The sequence below is a fragment of the Rhinolophus sinicus genome, chromosome X (assembly GCF_036562045.2).
Source record: "Rhinolophus sinicus isolate RSC01 chromosome X, ASM3656204v1, whole genome shotgun sequence".
Taxonomy (NCBI): Eukaryota; Metazoa; Chordata; class Mammalia; order Chiroptera; family Rhinolophidae; genus Rhinolophus; species Rhinolophus sinicus.
In genome coordinates this window covers 30345475-30368861 of record NC_133768.1, presented here as the reverse complement: position 1 = coordinate 30368861, position 23387 = coordinate 30345475, and the positions used below count along the sequence as shown (strand labels likewise).

The 23387-nt window shown below is 41.8% G+C and overlaps 1 protein-coding gene across 1 annotated transcript in view; it reads right to left on the bottom strand.

The window, feature by feature from the left end:
* Window positions 1-20563, bottom strand: part of XK (X-linked Kx blood group antigen, Kell and VPS13A binding protein) — a 49809-nt gene extending 29246 nt beyond the window's left edge. Inside the window, exons 1-2 of the mRNA XM_019718414.2 lie at window positions 19813-20563; window positions 12316-12578 (exon numbers count right to left, since the gene is read on the bottom strand). Of these exons, the coding sequence (XP_019573973.1) occupies window positions 12316-12578; window positions 19813-20057 (508 nt within the window). The 5' untranslated portion in view covers window positions 20058-20563. The remainder of the gene's footprint in view (window positions 1-12315; window positions 12579-19812) is intronic.
* Between the last annotated feature and the right edge of the window lie 2824 nt (window positions 20564-23387).

Genomic DNA, 23387 nt, shown 5'->3' with positions numbered 1-23387 from the left:
AGTGAATGACACTGCAGGAGACCAGAATCAGGGTTTCTTCCCTTTTCTTTCACTATTTTGCCCCAATATGTCATGAAGACTCTCTGTTCCATCGTCTGGCTGGTAAATTCCTTTCTTCCTACATTTTAGAACCCAAATATGTCACAACTGCAATATCCAACCTGCCTCCCTGCTGTACACTGGCTTCATTTACATTTTGCTTTAACAGAAGTCTAGAGATATTTCCCCCACAATGATTCTAGAACCCTAAATATCAGAGAGACCAATCTTCTGCTTTCATGAAGGACTCTGAAGGACAAATGCTAAAATGATACCAAATGCAGGTCCTTAAATTTAAAACTATACATCTAAAAGAATAAAATAAAACAAATCCAGAATCCCAAGCTATCTGAAGGGTGGTTCGTGGACTGGTAGTGGTCAATGGGCTGTTTGTTACTGGTCAGCTGCAAGAACAGGAATTGAGAGTCAACATTTAGGAACATGTATAGCAATCTGGTTTTGCCCCAATATTTAAGTGAATGGGCTCAGCCATTGAACAGGGTCTACGTCAGTCGTAGAGCTTTTGTACTCAAGTGGTGAGTCAAATGTGAGCTGCATGCTACTCTTGCATATCAGGACCTCAGATCAGTTCATAAGGAATTAAAACAAGAAGAACAGATAACAGTGGTCCTATACCAAAGATAGTTGGAGAAGCAGTGTACTATACTACATCATTAAATGACAAGATTGATCCTTCCGAACACTGAATGTAAGACTCATTTGTGCTGGGAGTAATACATTTAAGTAACTATAGTGGCCACTTACTATAAGCGAGTGAAGTAGGTCAGACATGAGATCCAAACGAGAGGAGTGGCAAACCAGAGGTCTGATCTTGAGAGATAGTACCTTGTATCTCCAGCTGACTAAAACCACACACCCAGGCATTTTTGATTTGCAAAAGAAGCCAGAAATCTAGATATTCAGGTGAAAAGTTCTTGATTTTAAATACCAGCTGCTTATTTTCTTCTAAGATGTCTCTGCAGCACTGATAAACCTATCTGTTGTCTCAATCAGGTCTGTGAGCTGCCACTTTGCAATTTGTGCTTTAGGAAATAATGTATTAGAGGTTAATAGAAGGGCTCTCTGTTTTTTGAGTCTGGGCCTTGAAAATGTTCCCAAAGTTGTTTTCAGTGGAAGGCCAACCTAGTTCCCAGGACTTGTATTCATGCCAATGCCAAGCTGACATTACGCTCCAAGTTCCCCTCAGGCTTGATTCTTAGGCTCATCTGTTCTCATACGTTGTGTTTTCTCCTGTCTTATCTTGTGTCTAGTTTCTGACCCATCTGCCCTGACACCGTGTTTGATCACAGACCTAGTTTGGCAGCTAGACCCTCCCCAGCCCCTGTCCCCGCTCACCCTGGTTTTATTTTTCTCACTCCCAGCAGAGCACTGGTCACCAATGGTGTCCTTTTCACAGGGCCCACACTAGAACAAATTGTTTTTCACCATCCCTCCTCCCACCTTTTCAAAATGCACAAAAAGCCGAAACTCGGGGGGCTCATTCCTTCCCAAGGGCAGTGATTCTCACTCTCTGCCTGCCTTCCTCCCCTGAGTGGAGGATTCCTATGCTCGTGCAGGAGGGGGATTTGGCAGGGCGCTGCATTTACACTGATGCCAAGCTTGCCGTGGACTCCACGTTTCCTGTGAAACCCACAAGCACAACTGAAACACAGTTCTTACAGGGATGGCAGGACTGCTCTGCCTGATTCCTGTTTCCTGTGAAATCCACAAACACAACTGAAACACAGTTCTTACAGGGATGGCAGGACTGCTCTGCCTGATTCTCCCGTGTCCTGCAGATGGCTTGCCAACAGGAAGTCATTAAAGCTCAACCTCCAAACTCCACCGGGGATATCAAATCGAATCTGAGAAAGCCCAGGAAGCCTGGCTCCCTACAGGTGTCACGGTGACCATTAGTGTCGACTCCTGCATGGGCTGTGAGGTGACCACTGGACCACAGAGTATCACTACCCTGACATGGTTTAACCACCAACCATGGTTTCTGCGGCCTGTTATGAATTCCTCAGGTATGCCTGCCAGTGAAGTATCTAGGAGACAAAGTTCAGTTCTACAACAAGCCACAACCACAGCCAAAATCAACGGTTTAAAGATCAGACAGCTCTTGAACCAACACATCAATATTATGGTATAATGATTGATTCCCTGGCGTTACCCACCCTGGAGGTACTCTCTGTTGGCTGAAGGACACAGGAATATGAAAAACTACGCTCTGGACACAGAGATGCTCTACTTCAAAGATGGGGTGGCAGTGCTGGTGCTTTCGTGTGATCTCCACTTGCAGGCGAGGGGAGGGGCCTGCCAGCTACTTACACGAACAGAAGAGTAAGAGTTGAACTTGGCTAAGGCGAGGAGGGCTTCATGGCTCTCTAGAACAAATCACAAATTAGGGGATGGACACCTTCACAAAGGGCTATAAATATCTGGCTTGATAGGCATTATGTGTCAAGAAGGGTTTCTTGGATTTATACAAGCGCATATTCCAAGGAACTCCAGGCACAACCCCGACACTGATTCTTGGGACACTCCTGTGAAGTGGGTGAGGGCTAAGCCAGCTCCAGCAGCTTTCATAGATGGTGGACGGAGGTGGAGAGAGGCTGAGTCCCCAGGCAGAGGGGCGCAGACAGAAAACCAAGGTGAGGACTGTCTGGTTCCCGGATGTACCTGCCTTCTCACTCTGCTTGGCACTCTTCTCTGCCCACGAGGCCCAGCAGGCCGCAGTTTCCAGCCAGTAGCCCAAGCCTCCAGCAGTCACGTGAGAACCAGGCCCAGTAGCACCTTGGGGAGCTCGCCTGAGCATCTGGCCTACAGGGAGGGAGACACACAAGCTCTTTATAAGGGCCTGCTCTCTGCCGGGCACTGTTATGCAGCAGTTACTGACACACACTGACTTCATCTCTGGGAAAACCCAAAGGTGGAGGGGCTCTCATTACCCTGTGTTACACGCGACGGAAGTGCTGCTCAGAGGAAACCGATGAATGTCCAGGATCCCATGGCCAGAAAGTGGTGAACGGGGACGGCCAACCCAGGTCATCTGGTCCCATTGCTGAAGTCAGCCGGGCAGCCTCTGACCAGCCCTGCAGGACAGGCCAGGAGGCAGGAGGGTGGCCTTCGAGCATATGATCCACAGGAGAAATAAATGTCAAATGTTGACACTCATAGGAGAGGGGTTAGTTTTCTACAACACTTAACATGACTCTTTCTTTTAACACAACACCTGAAAGTGTTTATAAGAATTGTATGTGCTTTTGAGTCCATCACTTGGGACAGAATTTATACAGAATGTACTTGCACGTCCTAAAACGTAGCCACAGATAACTCTCTCTGTTACTCTATTAAATATATGGTAAGAAAAGATAGCTGTTTCATTTGAGAATGAGATTTATAGTTGTGTTTATAATGTATTATTTAGTAATCATTAGAGCTGCTTGAATTACATGTCTTAGACCAGATAGGAGCTTTTATATCTTACTACTTAATTTACCAGTGTCCACAAAAGAGGATGAAAGAACATATTCTAAATGGCACTTACAACACTAGCTAATAATCCCGGTCTCAAGTCCTTTTTTGAAATGAGGCAGGGAATAAATACAATCTGACCATAATTCCTTTTAAGCATGTTGTTTTATGGTTTCCCCGTCACTCCTCAATCTTCATGTAAAGCCGCTACCCAGTAAGCTCATGCCAACTGCTATGCCACCCTCTCCACCCACCCCCGTTGCCATCACCTCCTACTTTCAGACATTCCCCTTCGTGAATAAAGCCTCTGGCCCCTCAGTCATGGTCTTCAGCCCCACCCCAGTTACCATCATCATTCGGGGAGCCCCCCACTCGGCCAACCTCCTGGCCTCACAGGCCTTCACTTGCTCAGAACAAGCGAGGAAGTCTCTCCCCCCCAAGCTTGGCCAGCTCCTGCCACCAGGGCCACTCCCTGCCTTGTCACCACTAGAAACTGCTCCCTGAAATCCCTGATTCCAGCACCCCACACTGACCACCCCCTGCTACCCTCCCACTCTCCCTATCTCCTCCTGGATGTCTCACAGACACTTCCAACTCAAAATGACAGAGGAATCAGAAGCACACTCATGAATTTGAACACTTTAATAACAAGTGCTGATGGCGGAAGGCCTCCCTCGTCTATGGGCACTTTGAGGGACTAGAGGAGGCCGCTGATGAGATCTCGCCAGGCTCTGGGCCTCAGGAATTGCCACTACTTCCTGAGTGAGGGCATCCCATTAACCTGTGGGTTTGTGTCATCCTCAAAGAGGTGGCTGAGGTGCTTGTCATCCACTGCCTTCTGCCCGTGCTCTGGCGTGATGAGCATCTTTTGGCAGTTGCAGGCTTCCTTGCCCGCCAGCTCCAGGATGCTGGCCGTCAGGTACTCCAGAACACCAGTGAGGAAAACAGGTGTGTGTCAGCTCAGACGCTCGACACAGCATCTCGCAAGGAGGCGGTCCACGCGGCTAACCGGGAACTGCAGCTCGGCTCTCGTGGAGCGGGAGAGGGCGTGCTTCATGGCCCAACGAGAGCACTGGCGTCTTCTTTGCCCAGACATTATGTTTACTGGGTGTTGCCCAGATCGGCCCCGCTGGATTGTCACGCTCACCTGTGCCTCTCAAGATACCAGTGCTTACTTCTGGCTGCTGTATCCCTGTGCTCCAGCCTCTCATTGGTCAAGGAAATGCCTTTGTGACAGCTCAGACTTTGTGATGTCATTGGTGACCACTGGGCCTGATCAGGACTGGCCTAGAAATGTCTGTCATGGGAACCTGGTCTCCTTGGTAACTCTACCCTTTTTTTCAGGGAACCCTAACTTTCTTCTTGACTTTAATAGTCTAGCCAAAAAAATGAATGTTTCAATGGAAACATCCCCGTCTTTAGAAAGCCACTCCCGGTTATCTGATTCCAGCCTTAAACTGCCCTTGAGCTCTTATATCCTTTTGCAAGCTGTAGCTCACTGATAGACATGTATAATGATTTGTATAATAGAGGTTCATTTGCCCCCCATCTCATGTGGTAATAAAGTCAGGTTTACCTCCAGTTACACATTCATTTCAATATCCCTGGTGAATATTTCTGTGTCTGTACTTTGGATTCTCTTTTGAGCTGATTATAACATCTGCTGGTTCTATCACAAGTCAAGTAGAACCTTTAAAAATGTGTTTATTTTTAAAAAGTCTAAAACTGAAAGCAAAAACATACCCCACACGTCTGTTCTTTCTCCATGATGCTTCACCAGTACAAATGGGGTCCATGGTTACAACTGCCCATGTCAGGAACTAGGAACCACTTTTGACATCTTGCTCTGCCTCACCTTCCCATTCAATCAATCACCTCATTCCACTTCTCCATCACTAATATTGCTTCAGTAGTCCATTCCTACTATTCCAGCCCTATGTCATTATCATTGTCACCTTGACAAGTGTGGCAACCCACTTACTGGCCCTTCTGCTTCTCCCTTAACTCCCTTCCAATCCATTTTCCAGAGTAAACAGTTCCCAAAACTAAATCTGATCACGCTGCTGTGTTGCTTCACATTCATCAATGCCTTCCCTTTGCCTCTGGGATGCAGCTGAAAAGCCTGGGATGCTCTTTCCTACTTATCCTTCACTTGACTTCTCCACATCGACCAGGTTTTGCTTTCAACTTAAGTTCCTCTGGGAATTTTTCCCTCATTTTTCCCTCATCTCCCAGACTCGCTTAGATTCCCCCACATACCCTCACACAGGACATTCACTGTGCAGGATTTACCTGAAACAAAATAAATGTATGACTAATTATTTGCTTCATGTTTGTCTATCCTGCTCCAAACACATGGGGGCCTGTCCACCTTGTTCACCACTCTAGCCGCACAGCCCAGCACAGCGTCAGGAACACAGAACGTACTCAATAACTAGTCACTGAACTCATGACTGAATTCACATAAATCTAACCCCAAATCCTGCCTCCTCTAGAAGACAATGAATACAACTTCCCTCTTTGGTGAGATGGGGGTCATTGTATCTACCTCATAGAGATACTGTGACAGGGAAATACAACGATGCCAATCACGGTGCCTGGCACAAAGCAAGGGTTTGAGAAGCAGTCATGAATACTACCAACATTATCACTTTGAGTACAAGAGAGAAGGTAACGTTGTGGTCCAGGCAGGCCAAATTGCAGGCTGCAAGGGCCTTCATGGAGCATAGTAACCTTAGTGTGCTCACCTGGGCCTCCGGAAAACCCCGTTTCCAAGGTCCAGAGACTTGACCAAGCCCCTGCTGAGAGGTGACTAGAGTCACCCAAGACTGAAGCTCACAGACCGTGTCCATTATTAATTGCCTATGAAAAATAAAACTCTCTCATCGTCTATGATTCCATTTATATAAAATATGTAAATAGGCAAATCCAGAGAGACAGAAAGTAGAATAGTGATAGCCAGGAGCTGGGGAGGGGAAATGAGCAGTGACTGCTAATCAGTATAGGATTTCTCATTGATGTAATGAAAATGTTCTAAAATTAGACAGTGGTGATGACTATACAACACTGTGAATATCCTAAAGTCTACTGAATGATACACTTACAAGTGGTAAATCTTATGTCATATGAATTATATTGCAATTAAAAAAAAACTCTCAGCAAGTAAATGCTCTGCTTGCCTCCTCTCTTGACCACATCACAATTACAACTAAACTACAGAACAACCAGCATTGAGAATTGCCAGAAGTCTAGCTGAACTGAAGCCCCACAACTAAGGACATACAAAAGAAACCACCTCAAGATTGGTAGGAGGGGCAGAGATGAGGAAAGAGCTGGTACCATACCTACGTGTGGCAGTTAAAAATTGGGAGTGACATCTCAGTTGCAGAGGTGCCCCAAGAGGAGAAAGGGGTCCCAGCCCCACACCAGGCTCCCCAGCCCAGGGTTATAATGCGAGGAAGATAGTCATCACAACTTCTGGCTGTGAAAATCAAAGGAAATTGCAGCTGAATGAGAGAGAGAGCAGCTAGGGCCCCAGGCGCTACTCTTAAAGGCCTGTGCACCAACTTACTAGCTGACGGACTCACTCACTCTGAGCTCCAGTGCTGAGGCAGCAGCTCAAAAGGCACCAGGGACATACGGGAAGGAACTGAATTGTCTGGCTTCAGGCTGAGGGCTGGAGGGGCAGCTTTCTCCCAGAGAGAAGCGTTGGCAGAGCCATTATATCTTTGATGAGCTTCCCCTCTCCCGGCATGCAGACTGAAAATCTAAACAAAATGAAGACAAGCAATCTACCAGACGAAGAGTTCAAAACACCAGATATAAGCATGATAATGAACTCAGAAGAAGAGTAGATGAACTCAGTGAGAACTTTAACAAAGAGATAGGAAACATAAAAATGGAGAAAGAAGACATAAAAAAGAACCAATCAAAGATGAAGAATACAATAACTGAAATGAAGAATACGTACGTTAGAGGAAATCAACAGTAGATTAGATGAAGCAGAGGAACAAATCAGCGATTTAGAAGTAAAGGTAGCAGAAAACACTCAATCACAACAGCAAAAAGAAAACAGAATCCCCCCAAATAAGTACAGTTTAAGGGGCCTCTGGGACACCATCAAGCATACTAACATTTGCATCATTGGGGTACCAGAAGGAGCAGACAGCAAGGAATTGAAAACCTATTTGAAGAAATAATGACGGAAAACATCCCTAACCCGAAGGAAACAGACATACCATGTTTCCCCAAAAATAAGACCTAGCTGGACCATCAGCTCTAATGCGTCTTTTGGAGCAAAAATTAATACAAGATCAGATCTTATTTTATATAAGACCGGGTCTTACATTACTTTATATAAGACCCGGTCTTATAGTAAAATAAGACCGGGTCTTACATTAATTTTTGCTCCAAAAGACGCATTAGAGCTGATGGTCCAGCTAGGTCTTATTTTTGGGGAAACACGGTACAAACCCAGGAAGCACAGAGAGTCCCAAACAAGATGAACCCAAAGAGGCCCACACCAAGACACATTATAATTAAAATGCCAAAGGTTAAAGACAAAGAGAGAACCTTAAAAGCAACAAGAGAAAAGCAGTTAGTTACCTACAAGGGAGCTCCCATAAGTCTATCAACTGATTTCTCAACAGAAACTTTGCAGGCCAGAGAGACTGGCAAGAAATATTCAAGGTGATGAAAAGCAAGGACCTATGATCAAGACTACTCTACCCAGCAAAGCTATCATTTAGAATCAAAGGACAGATAAACAGCTTCCCAGACAAAAAAAAAAAAAAAAGCTAAAGGAATTCATCACTACCAAACCAGTATTACAAGAAATGTTAGAGGGACTTCTTTAAGAAGAAAAAAATAAATAAAAAATATGAATAATAAAATGCCAATAACTATATATCTATCAACAATTAGTTTCAATGTAAATGGATTAAATGCTCCAATCAAAAGATATCAGGTGGCTGAATGGATAAGGAAACAAGACCCTTACATATACTGCTTACAAAAGACTCACTTCAGATCAAAAGACACACGCAGACAGAAAGTAAAGGGATGGAAGAAGATATTTCATGAAAATGGAATTGGAAATAAAAAAGCTATGGTAGCAATAATTATACCAGACAAAACAGACTTTAAAACAAAAGCTATAACAAGAGACAAAGAAGGATTCAGTAATCCCACTTCTGGGTATTTATCTGAAGAAACCCAAAACGCGAAGGGACGTGTTCACTGCAGCATTATTTACAATCCATATGTTCATTACAGCATTATTTATAGTAGCCAAGATGTGGAGGCAGCCTTGGTGTTCATCAATAAATGAATGGATAAAGAGGAGTTGGTACATATATACAATGGAATATTGCTTGGCCATAAAAAAGAATGAAGTCTTGCCATCTGCAATAACATGGATGGACGTATAGGGTATTGTGCTGAGTGGAGTAAGTCAGACAGAGAAAGACAAATGTCGTCTGATTTCACTTATATGTGGAATCTAAAGGATAAAACAAACAAAACAGAAATAAACTCAGATACAGAGAACATTTTGATGGTTGCCAGCTGGGATTGGGGTGGGTGAAAAAGGGGGAAGAGATTAAGAAGTACAAATTGGTTGTTATCCAGTAATCACAGGGATGTAGGGTACAGCATAAGGAATATAGTTAATAATATTATAATAACTACTCATACGTATGGTGTCAGACGGGTACTAGATTTATAGGGGTGATCACTTCGTAAAGTTATATAAATGTCTAATCACTATGTTGTACACCTGAAACTAATATAATATTGTATGTCAACTGTAATTGAGAAATAAAACAATTATTAAAAAACTCTCCACTGAACCACATGGTCAGCTCCACTTTCCCTCCCTGAGGCCAAGCTCTGCCATGGCCAAATTCATCAATGTTTGTTCAGTGAGCACAGAATCAGACAGGAGATGGTTACAGACTTTGAATGTTGCATGGGGTCGGGTTATGATGGATTTTATGTGCTTCTCCTACTCAATATCCATTCCTCCCCTTATATTTTAAGAAAACACGATTTTGTTCTGGGTGGCAATGGGCCCAACCCTAGGCAGGTCATGACTAGGCTAATCCAGTGTTCCTAAACTTTGCTGGTGATAAAAATCACCTGGAGTACTTGTTTGAAAAACAAGAGAAATAAAATAAAATGACGTATCTTGGCCTCCCATCACAGACCCAGCAAATCACAATTTCTAGGGATGAGGCCTGGTAATCTGTACATTTTTAACAAGCCCTTCCCCTCCATCCAGTGACCCAAATCATCATCAGGGAAGTTTGAGGAAATCTGGTCTAAGTCAAGGGTGGCAATCACTCTATGCTCAGTTTTCCTACTATGTCTTGCATCTAGATGACTATGTGACCAGTTCTGGTCAACGCGACCTAAATAGTCTATTAGGGAGGTTTCTGGGAAAGCTTTTACTTACTAGTAAAAGGAGAAAGACACTTGCCCTTCTGCCTCCACTTCCTCTTCCTGCCTTGAACGCAGCTATGATGATTGGTGCTGCAGTAACAACCCAGGAGAAAGACCAATGGAATTGCAGCCTTTGTGAGTAGCTGAAATAATGCCAGCAACTGCCTTCCTCCAATTTCATGTTAGATGAGAAAAATAAACTTCAGGTTGTTTAATCTTGTAGTCAAGTGTTTGTCCCTCGCAGCAAATGCATTCCTAATCACATGATGGCCACTACCAATATTTGCTTCTGTGACACACCCCAGCCCATGCTCCAATTGTAACTGCCTTTCCCCTTTCTGGTGAGGAATTGCTTCCCCACATACGTTAAGGCAGTGATTGGGGTTAGGAAAGACCTGCATAAATGGCAGCCATCTGAATTTTTAAGAGGCCTATGCCCATTTTCTTTTTCCATATGTACGATTTGCTTTATTAACTCAGAAAACTTAACAGTTTTCCAAGTTTTTGGTGGGCATCTCACAGATATTTTTGTGACGCTGACATTTTAATAGATAGGTTTTATTTTCCTGAAAAGAATACTAGCTGAAAAACTATAATGAGGGTTGGCAAACTTTTTCTGTAAAGAGCCAGATAGTAAATACTTTAGGCTTAGTGGACCACACATTCTCTTGTTACAACTGCTCAACTCTGCTTCAAAAACAAAAAACACACACACACACACACACACAAAAAAAAATGGCAAGCAGACATAGAAAGTAGGTAAATGAAAGGGCATGGCTGTGTTCCAATAAAATTTCATTTACAAAAACAAGCAGCGCCTGACTGGGCCCATGGGCTGTCACTGGCCAACCTCAGAATCAGACAATCTTTGTTTTTAAAAACTTGATTAAAAAAATTGGGTCTACGTGTAAAAATCAAACAGGCTATCACATCTTGTCTCTCACTGTGTCCCTGCCTGTCACATGGAAAACCAATGAACGGGGAAAAGGGTACAGTAGCATACAGAGGACTCACCTTGGTCAATGCCCATTCCAGGTATAAGTCCTTAGACAACACCTATTAAGCACCTACTGTCTACCTGGGGCTGTGGGAGGCATTTTCACATAAATGTTAATCCACCAAGGTTCAAGATCTCACCCTAAGGTCCTGATATATCTTAAGAGTCACGTCACTTTGAAGTAACCTATATAAGGGAGATAGCTGTGACATGAAAATACCCTGTGACCCAGCCATAAATTAAGACATTTTACCATCCAGCCTGGAATAGAGACAGAAAGAAAATAATATTGAGGGAAGTTAAATTAGTAAGAGTGACTTATATTTTTAAATTCCAATTTCAGTGTTATATTAAATACATATTTTTTTCACCTTAAGGGTTTTTAACTCATTTTTGCTTATCTATATAGTAAAACTTACTGGCATATCTGGTTTTCATTTACTCATAGTATTAAAATTTGAAAGGGGCTATCTCCTCTTCTCATATCAATGTTTTTCACTGTGTCCATGCATGTAGAGTTGGTTTTGAAATCTGGCTTAACCAAAACCTGCCTTCAATTTGATAATGTGAGAGTAGCCAAAGGTTAGATACTTAAAAGCCTATTAGAACTGCAAGAAGACAGGACAGTGCTCTGGCTTCCATCATTCACCACAGAGAAAATACTGCAACCAACTCTCTCAGCTGGTTTAGAACTATCACTGAAAGACAGTGCCAAAATCCAAAGAGGCCTGGTCTCGGGTAGCTGTATTTTCAGCCTACAACAAGTCGTATTTTCCAAAATGGTCACAGCAGTGAATTTCCAGAACTCTACCCTTCCCCAACAAGAGTCACTTTCCTTCCCTCCCCTTCCCTTGAACTTCAGCAGGATTCCTGACTGCTTCAACCAGGAAAATGCAGCAGAAATGATGCCACTTGACTGCCACATGATTATAAAAGGTGATATTCTTCCACTTGGCCCTCTGGCTCGTAGGACACTGCCCTTGAAAGCAGTCACCATGCTGTGAAGGAGCCCAAACTGGCCCACATGGAGAGAAGAAATGGAGATGCTCTGAGGCCCCAGCAACTGCCAGCATCAGCCATAAGAAATGCGAGGGAATGGGCCTTCAGTGGATTCTAACACCCACCCCACCCCACCCCCATCTCCAGGCCACCCCGACAGATGCACAGTGGTGCACAGGTGAGCCCTTTTGAACCCCGCCCAAACTGCAGATTCATAAGCCAATAAACACATTATTTTCACTCAGTAAGTTTTGAGCTTAGTAATCAGAACGCAAACTCAGGATTGAATGGATTTCACCTGAAACAAAATAAACTTTATGTTCTGATCCCCAAATGCAGGCAGAAATAAAAACTATACATACTTCTTCCAGCATTGATATCCTGCTGCAAGGCGGTTATATACAGCTGCAGGGTCAGCTGGGGGGCTGAGCCCAGGAAAGCCTGGATCACCGATGCCCGGCTGAATGCAGATCGGTGGGTGAACAGCTTGCCCTCTGCCTGGCCCACTTCCTTCTCAATCTCCTCTGAGAGGCCATTTTTTGGCATCTGTCGCTTCTTGGTGATGCTGACATAAGGCTCTTCGATGTGGCTGGACTGACAATAGATGCAGAAGACTTCAAAACACCTGGAAACAAATCCACAAGTCATGATAATCAGGGGCAGACAGGATTCTGTCTTTTCTCAGTTACCCTGCTTACGTTTAGCCTGATTCTCAAAGCCTTGACTGGGCTACTCTGGACTGCAGCCCCTCCTCTAAAATCATCCACTCCAAGGACCTGTTCTGAGCTTGCCGTCCTCTTGAGGTGCTCCAGCAGGCCACCCGGACCTGAGTGCGAACCCACTGACAGGTGACACTGACGTCCACTGAGGCAAGGAAACCAAGTGGAGAACAGGAAGTGGTTTGGCCTCCAGAGCCACAGGAAAATGTTCAGTTTCCATCCTGACACCATGTTTCCCCGAAAATAAGACCTAGCCGGACAATCAGCTCTAATGAATCTTTTGGAGTAAAAATTAATATAAGATCTCGTATTATTTTACTATAAGACTGGGTATAATACCTGGTTTTATCTTACTATAAGACCTAGTCTTATATAAGGGGGTCTTATATTAATTTTTGCTCCAAAAGACGCATTAGAACTGATTGTCTGGCTAGTCTTATTTTCGGGGAAACACGGTATATAGTCCTGGGCAAGTGATTTAACCCTTGAGCCATTTCCCTCAATTATAAAGCAGAGGTAACACCTACTCTGCCACATTGTTATGGAGATAATACAGAATATGTGTGTGCATACACACACACTATATATATACACACACACATATATATATACATATACACACACATATATATACGTATACACACATATGTATATAGATAGTTCTCTCCATGTGTATGTGTATTTTTCCACATCCAATAGATGCCCCAAATCTCCTCAGTTAAAGAGCAGCTATAGCTGAGAGATCCCCCAGCACAGAGCAGTTTGCCATCTAGCATTCCCCTGGAAGATCACACTATCTTTCCCATCTCTCTGCTCGGGTAAGTCCTTGTGGAACATGACTAAAGTCAATCACGCCTGGGGGCCTGCCAGCTATGTCTTATTTATGGAATTTCACGCCTACCTTAGGAATGGAGACTTAACCAGTCACCTTGCTAGACTGACAGAGTCAGCCTTTTAAAATTAGATTTTAAAGTTGGATTTTCCTCTTTAGGTAATGATACGGATACCAAAGGGAAGAAGAGTACTGATGTGTGTGATTTACTTTAAAGTACACACACACACACACACACACACACACACACACACGCACACACCACGCACAAATGGACTATGGATCGACAGAGGGATGGACACGTGTGAAATAAAATGTTAATTACAGAATTTAGGTGGTTAGTACTTGGGTGTTCACTGTACAGTTCTTTCAAGTTGTCTTCTGCATGTTCAAAAATTTTCCTAATAAAATGCTGGGAAGAATGGGGGTTTTCTAGGAATAAGAAAAACGCTCATGGTCTTAGGTTTAAAATTATCAAAAGGACATTTTTCCCCACACACACATTTTTATAACAACCATATAATGCCACCAGAAGATTTTATGGCTTCACTTATTTTATTGAATGTTGTTAACTGTGTACTCTCACCCTGTGGCAACTATGGCAATGAGAATTCACTCATAATTTGAAATAATAAAACTTGATGTAAGAGAGAAATGCAAGAGCCTCTCTGGTGAATACAAAGTGGACATATTTTGTGAGTTTTACCTTTGTTCATTTGTTCCTGGGAGAAAGAAGGTACATAGTAGTGAGAGAGAGAGAGAGAGAGAGAGAGAGAGAGAGAGAGAGAGAGAGAGAGAGAGAGAGGTTTGCTACATTTTGTTGGGGTGGGGTTACAGAAATATTAACATATTACATAAAAAGATGTAAAACATCCTGGACCAATTTGTTCAGCCGAAAATAATGAAGTTCATGTTATGAGTTCAAGTCCAGCTGATCCAATTGAATTTGCTCTGAGGAAAACTCAAATCTATGACTAAGGACTATTTGAGGCCTAGCAACTTCACATTGTTAGACCGGTGACCACAAGGACTAGAAGACAATAACTTGACCATTGTCTCCTTTCTCAAATATGTGATGAATGTAGACACGCTTTGCTAAGTGCTGTGGGGAATGAATGCAAAGACAGCGGTACACGCCTGCCTCAGTCAGAGGTGCTTGCAATCTAAATGGGAAAATGGGACATATACATAATAAGGATAATAAAGAGTAAATACAACTAATATTTATACAGCACTTTCAGTTCATAAAATATTTCTCATATATTAACTCACTTTGGAAAAAAACCTATTGCAAGAATTTGAATCATAGAATTATTTGCAATAGCAAAATTCTAGGAATACTCTATAGGTCCCAAAATAAAACAATGATTGAATAAATCATAATATATATATTCAATTAAATATTATCCAGTCCCTAAAATTGAAGGTATAGACATACATCTACTGATACATAAAAATGTTCACTATATTTGGTAAGTAAAAGGAGTACATTACAGTAGACTATATATAGAAAATTCCATTTTTTTGTAAAAAGAAATTTACATATGTATAAAAATATACACAAATCTCACACACACTTACACATAAACAGTGGAGTGCTTGAGCTGGCTCATGCTGACTCAAGAGACTGTTAAATAATTAGGACTTTTGTGAACCCATTATTAACCAACTGGTAGCCTGGAATAGGCCATGCTGGCAATATTTACATCACAGAAACCATCAAACACCGCAAATCAGGGCTTTTCCCCCCAAGACAATTTACCAGCTCACTGCTGTAAAAATATTAGTAAGGATATACAACAAAATGTTAAGAATTGTTCTCTTTAGGCAGTCGAATTATAAGATTTTTATTTTTTTAATTATGCTTAGCTGTTTCTACTCTTCTGTCGTTTCAACAACAAATGTTTTACCTGAATAATAAAATCAAGCTTAGAATTTTTAAAGACAAAACAAATGAAAGAAACACCAAGACATGCTAAGAGGTGAATGAATGAAATGAAGGTTGGGAGGAGAAAGCAATTCTCTTGATGCTGAGGAGGGGGCTGAATTAAACAAGAAGCATTTACAGAATGGAAGAGGAAATGAAAATTCAGTGTCTAGCAACAGAAATGAAAGAATGTCTCTGTATGAGCTAGACAGAGGTATCCTTGAAGCCCTGGTGGATCCCCTCGCCATCCACTGTTTTTTCCAACGAATGCATTTATCATAGCATAGAGTTTCACACTTAGTAGATGTTTAATAAATTTGTGAAAGCCCCTAATACTTCCACTGCTTGCCACTACTGGTTAAGAAACAAATTACTATTTCTTCTTGGAATTCTCCAAGACTCATCCAATTACTCCAAATGCAAATCTGGCTTTTTCGTTTGTTTGTTTTTTTGCTTGAGAGGTTATTTAAATATAGCCGCAAATTAAATATTGTCCTGAAATTCAAGGTAATGTTTCAGTATGACGTAGAAAAAGTTTTCTACAGGGTTGTCAGGGTTGGCAAACTTTCTGTATTTATAAAGAGTAACTATTTTAGGCTTTGAAGGTTATGGTCTCTATAGTGAACTCTGCCACTGTAGCTCAACATCAGTCATACCCAGGACATAAATGAGCGTAGCTGTGTTCCAATAAAACTTGATTTACAAAACAGGTAGTGGGGGGTTTTGGCCTGTGAGGCACAGTTTGCCAACCCCTAATGTAGATAATCAGCAGGTTGACCTTTTCTTTTCTTTTTTTTTTTTCCACTTTATCACATTTTCAAGCATCATAGTGGAAGGAGTTCATTCCTTAGCTGAAATTATGCATATTGGTGTCAGTAACCTACGGTAACAGAGAGCCACTAAGGTAGTTAATAAAAACACGTTTTCAAAAGAAATACTGACTATGATTTCCTATATGCCACATTTATCTTCCTATGACACACATGCTTGGTGAGGCTACACAAGAACCAAACTGGTTAAATAGAAAGTGCCATGTGACCTTTGAAAAGCCACTTGCATAATCTCACTGGGCCTCAATTCCTCAAGTGTAAAACAAAGATAGTGACAGTTAGCTCACAAGGTTTTACAGTGGAGGGAATGAAATATTGTATGTAAAAGCACTTTGGAAACAAAAAAAAATGTTCTTCAAATTTAGGCTATTATTCTTTTAAAGTCTTTTGAAAGTTTACTATAGAAAGAAATACTGTGGTGAATCACTTTGTAATGTTCTATAAAATATTACTGGAACTTCTTAGCTTTTATTTTATAAACCCAGATTTCCATGTACCTTTTTTTTCCTCATTATATCAGCAAATAAAAATGGAAAGTAATTCCTTGAAGTAGTAAGTCATTTATACTTATTCCTTCTCCCAATTAATTTATAAAATTAACATAATTATAAAAATGATAAACATGTTTTGTTGTTGGTGGTCAGAGATGTTTTCCCCGTTTTTATAGAATATCTATTATCATTCACAGTAAGATTGTCTTAAAACAGAAAAAAAATTAATTCAAGGCATTATTCTATGTTATCATGCAAACCCGGCCTTAATGAGGAAACCACCATACAAACTGCAACTTCAGTTTTAAATATAAAACTGACATAAATGAAATATGGTGTTCTGCTGATGCTTCCCTATAGGAAAGAAGCAGCAGGGCCTTTAGTGTGTAGGATCTGGCCATTATCAGTAGGGTGTAATGCAATGCAGTTTAACTGAGTGAATTTAAAAACAGCACCTCACCTAAAAAGAGTATGGGCTGGAATAATTATCATGCACCCCAAAATAAATAGAGCTACATTTTCCAAAAACAATTTCCAAATATTACTAAATCTAATGGATAAGGAGGGGAAAGAAACACACCATGACTCTCCTTCGTATGGTGGGAATAATCTTGATCCTTATGTAAAGTCTTAAAATTAAAATAGAATCAAACAGTCAGCAGGAAGGACTTTCAATGAAATATTAAGACATCCTAATACACAACATCAAATTGCTTTTTTTTTCATCTGGAAGCTAAGAGGCTTGGAACCGCATTTTGTGTATCTCAGCTCTGAGATCATAGGTCCAATATCTCCTTGAAATAAATCAGCTGCATTAGAATGAGAGAGTCCTTGTTGACAGAAGGGAGCTGTTTGTTACTTTGTTTTTATGTTTTCTTTTTTCCCCAAGAAGATAATGACCCATTTAGAGTTTTCTGGAAATCCGTGTTTTTTGGTGTTGAAACCTTTCCTATAGCTGAGAAGTTCTCTTTTCAAAGCATCAACTTTTTTCTTTCTTTTAATGAAGTTAAAATATTTTACTATAAATATTGAAAAATGTAGAGAGGTATATGATAAAGGAGAAAATTACCTACTTTTCCATATTTTTCAGGAGAAAATTAAAATTACTCATATCTCCACCATACAGAAATTACCACTCTTAACAAGTTGGTATATTTCCTTGAGCTGAGGTTTATATGTGCCATCCCATTTTTATGCACAATATTACACCATTAACTTGCCTTAGGTCACTCTTAGTATTTAGAAACATTTTAAATGGTAATACCATTTCAATACCATTTTAAATGATATTATCATTTACCTAGATGGCTAATCAGGTTGTGTTTTTAAATTGTGCCAAGACGACCAACCTTTTTTAATTTAAGATGGAACAACTGATAAAATGTACTCCACACTCCTCTGCCTTCTTTTCTTTCACAGAGTGTAAGGGAACATAATTCACTCACCTCCATTTCTAAGAAGCCTGTGAATGTGGTCTAGGATCTCATTTTCCTCATCTCTAAAATGGGGACAATTATATCTACTTCATGATGAGGATTGAATGAACTGAGGCACATAAGCACCTACCAAACCATCTAGCACAAGAAGCATTTGAGAAACGTCAGTTCCCCTTTCTCTGTCACTTTACTTTAAACATCACCAGCAATGAGTTTTCTTTTCACAGATGAGGTTCAAAAATGATGAGTGCGCTGCCCAAAGTCAGATCACGTTGATTCTACTAAGTGACAATACAATCAGGAAACTGGCCTACTTGAACAGGGAGGACTAACTCTCTCCTTACTAAATGGCTCCAGGATGCAGGACTTTTAAAATTCCCCATTCCCTTTCTCTCCTTCTCTCTCTACTTCTCGCTCTCCTCCCCCTTTTCCCCAACTCTTCCCTTGCTCTCAAGATGTCAGTAGCAACTCCTTACTTCCGCCAGTGTACCTTTCTCTTCCTTTCTAGAATTCTGAAGCTTGTGGAAAATTTGTTCACCAAGTTTGTCCTGACTGTGTGTAAACTACATGTTGGTATTCTGAGTGTCACCTGGGACAACTGTCTTTAATATGAAACGCAAAGTTTTATAACAGGGCCCTATAAAACCCATCTTACTATTGGACTTTGTGTTTTGTGTTTTGGAGATATTTCCTGGTAGGAAAGGTCCTTGGCTAGCTGAATTTTCTGGCAGCTGAGGTGCATCTCTAGCTTGGCTGTGTCTTCCAATTCCTCTATCATCTATGTCTAAAGTTTAGTATTATACATTTATTTCTAATCCAGATAGAAACCCTTAGTTTTGCTTTTCTTACAGAGATGAAAGATATTGAAACAACACATTTCAAACTCTCTTCATGTGCCTGGATAAGCCAAAGTCTACTACATTACCATGTACTTCTCTTGCTTTGTGTTAATGAAAATTAATTTCCCAAATTTAGTTTTTATTTTAACACACTGCAAGTTTTTGTCTTCATGGCACATTGTGTTCCAGCTTCAAGGACTAGGTTTATAAGTGAGGCAGGGCCAGAAGACGTTTCTACAACCCCGTATGTTTCCCCGTACAAGGAAAGACTGATGCGTGGATTTCTAGAGTTATGTATGACAACTGAATAAATTAGTATTTGTAAAGCGCTCAGAACAGTGCCTGGAACACAGTCAACTCAGCGTATTTGATAAATTAATCTGTCCCCGCTCTTGCTCTCACAGTGATGTAAGACACACTTCCCAAGGGTTTGTTATGACACAAGCCAATCCTGCCAGAGCCCATCTGACCGCAAACAAATCTTGAATTTCAGGGGATCGAACAACCTGAAATTGCCATTTGTGTCGCTCAAATTCTGTTGAACGTTGGCAATTTCATAGGCAAGAACCTAACAGGAACGCGATACGCCCAGCTTTATTGCCACTATCCTAGGATTCTGTCGCATTCCTGGGACTGAAACGGTGGGGCTGAGGGGCAGGGCGGGTCGGCCTGGGCCCGGTCTGGATCCAGCCACCTGTCCCTCCCGGAAGGCCGCCCCCCTTGGCCAGGGTGGGCTAGGGTAGTGGCCCGGGTCTGCGGCCTGGGGCCCGGGGTCCCGCACGCACCTGAACAGGGGCCCGAGCTGCAGCAGGTGCAGCAGCAGCACTAGCGGCCGGTCGCGGCTGAAATCGCGGTGCACGAAGAGGAGTGTGAGCTGCACGAGCGTGCAAGGCAGCAGCGAGAAAAGCAGCGTCAGTGCCTGCCACATGCCGTCCCCGCCCGAGCGGTAGGTGCTGCTCAGGTACAGCGCCGCCGTCGTCTCGGCCACGAACAGGAACACGGACGCCAGCACCGAGCCCGGGAATTTCATCTCCGCGCGTCAGCTGCGCTCACCGCTGGCGGACGCAGTGGCGGCAGCAGCGGCCCGAGGGCTTCCCGGCATGCCCGGCCGCGCCGGCTCCCGCGCTCTGCGCTGCCCGCCGAGGGCACGGGGCCCAGGCGCTGGAGCTGGGCCTGGGGGCAACCTACCCGACTGCGACGGGGCGGGGAGCGCAGCCCGGCTGAGACACGCCCACGCGCACCGTGCGCCGCCCGCGCGCCAGAATGTCTGCGGCGTCTCGGCGGCGACGGTCCCCGGGCGGGCTGCGAACTCGCGTCTTACGACCGCCCGCGCCGGAGCTCTAAAGGCTCCCGCGGCTGTGCGGGCCCCGCGCGCTTCCGCTGGGTCCTAGAGCCCCTTGTCCGGCATCGCGTTAGAAACGGTTCACATCCCTTTGAAAAACTGCAAACGATGGGCCCCAGAGTGAGGGTCTGGATGCCTTTCCAGCCCAATCCCTATTTTCTGGGTTTAGGGAACGCCCAGTTCGTCAAAGGGCCAGCTTTTCCGGTCATTTAAAAATAACCTGACCATACAGATGCTTTCCAAAGTACAAGTATATTCTCATGCACCCAGGATTTACCTTTTTACTGGGCCAAGTAAGCTTGTCCCTCAGCCTTCTAAAATAGAGTGGTCTGAAGCATTGCTTCCAATGACGAAAGAGCACCAGAGATAATCCTTAGAAGCCAATTCCATCCCTCCCAGAAAAACTGCTTACAAAATTTATTCCTCTACAACTGTGACTAACTCAGACAGGGTAAAGATCAGGGCCTAATAAGGAAATGGTTTTCTAGCCTAGGGCATAACCTCTGCTTGCTGGTGTGTGCCAGTCCCAAGACTAACACAATGCCTTGTCACTCACTGAGTATGTGACAACGTTCTGGACATCAGGATGAGCTCAGCCCACCTTGTCCATTAGAGCTTGCGCAGGCCACTAAATGTCTCAAAAATTCAGGTCCTAACCTGTCCCATCAGGGATTGGACTTTAATAATGACACTATCCCTTTTCCTGATGAAATTAGGTGATTCCATCAATCTGCAGGCATCTCTGGCATTTTTCTATTTAGAAAAATGACGTCAACACAAATAGAATGTGAAGATTCGATAGGAATCCAGACAAAAGTTGTAAAGGGCGAGAACATGAAGGGCTGTTTTTCTTCATTCTTGCGTGGCTCGGGAAAATCTATAAGGGTTAAGGAGAGGATTCAGCAGACAGCTGAGAGGTGCCAGGCCCATTCTCTAAAAGGATTACTAATGTCTATTTATAGAACCTTGCCGGCCACCATGTCCAGGATCAAGATACACACACTGTCACAAATAAAGAATAGGCAGCAGCACTCCACAGAGTATTTTTGTAATATTTTATTTGACACAGTCTTAAGCTTTAAAGGAAAAATATGTAGCTTAGAATTATTAATTAAAGTACACTCAATATTTAGCATTAGATTTTATTTTAAGGCAAAGGATTATCACAGGTTTTATGTTATTAAATAGACTGTACATAAATCGGGGGAGGGGCGAGAAGCCAATAAATAACATCACTTTAAATGCTTACAGAGTCCAGTTTATGGCAAATTATTTTCTACAATACAAAACTAATACAGAAAACACATCTGGAAAGATCACAGTGTTTAGAACGTTGTGACAGCAGTTTTAAAAACAGTAAGGTACATCTCTAAGTGTCTGGGTCAATCCTGCTTTTAAAGAGATTTCATTATACCATGCATTGACTGTGAGCAAACGGCACTGGGAAAGAAGCGGCAACATCAACTGGCCAGCACTTCCCCCTCCAGGAACAACCAATAACAAAAGCTAAAATCTGATGAGCATTTGCAAGTTGATCCTTCTCAGTCTGCACGAGCTAGTAACTTGCCCCATTGACTATGTCTGTATGTATTATCATTTGCCTTTTTGTCCTTGAGAAAAATGTATGCATTTGAGCTTATGATTGCTAGTTTCCCTGTCAAATACCTAAATGGATTTTTACTAAAGATCAATTTAATGTCATGTATTGCATTATACTTTCTTGCTAGGACTGAAATACTCATTATTTTTAAAAATATGTACACAATAATAGACTTATAGAAAGTGGGTTTTTTGGTATAATAATATGTAAGACCAGAATACTTGAGAATTTGGTTTTATTATAAAATACAGTACTACGACATTTTGTGAGATAGTAAAATATCTGACAGAATGTTCTGCTCTAAATTTAGACCTAACTGCTATAGATACGTCTTTGAAAGCGCCTCACGGTACCTCTAAAGAAATATATAATAATTATCAAGAGGTCATAGAACCTGTTTTTGGCAAAAAGGCATTTTTGAAGAAGCTTCTTGTTTTCTGTGCAGGACTTTCAAAAATTTAGTTATATAATACAGATAACTGGTGTTGGATTTAGTGCTAATGGAAATTAGTAGGATTTTAAAGGAGTAATAACTACTCTCTATTACTTGGTTAATTTTACATAATTTTATGTTTTTAATTGCATTTGTGCTAAGAAAAATCTATTAATATACTAATTGATTGAGCAGTTCTTCAAAATTCAATACTACTTAAAATAATAGTATGTATTCTTTCCTACATATAATTAGGAACAAGCAATTATAGTCTATTGACAGAATATTCTTTTATATCTCCCAAAATAATTAAGGAATTGCACTAGTTTACTATTGAGTATGAAATGTATCATTAGGAAGGTGAGCTTTATTCCTCCAATGATACAATCATATTTCTGTAAGTATTGTGAATTGTGCAAAAAATCTTTTTGGTAAATTCTATTCGCTTGGGAAATGCACATTCCAAAACTAACATGTGGTGCTTGACTATTCCTGCATATGGCTTTGCAAAGTGTTTCCCCTAATAACTGGATTCTACAAAATCCATTTTTAAAATGTTTGTTAATTTAGCGCCACTAAATCCATGAAATTAAAATTCAGACTTCCTTTCCAAATAGAGCTCCGCTAGATGTTCAAAGTTGGGAAAGCTGTCACCTTTTTAGAGAATGGGCTGCCCTTTCTTATTAGAAGGATTCTAAAACCAAACTTTTGCACTTAGAATGTCCCACTCCCATTCCTGGACAGTCTATATAAAACTCATGGTATATTTTGCATTTTCAAAAGCAAAGGGATTCTACTGCAGCTACAGTCTCCAGAAGACATCTCTAATATTGAAAAACTAAAGTCCTAAAAAACAGAGACAAAACTGATCATTTAAGTCAATCTTCTTATTTGAATACATCTATATATAAAGATTACTACAGTCAACTTGGGCCAAATTCAGTGACAGAAGTTATTTCTAATTGGTAACTGCCATGTAAGCACG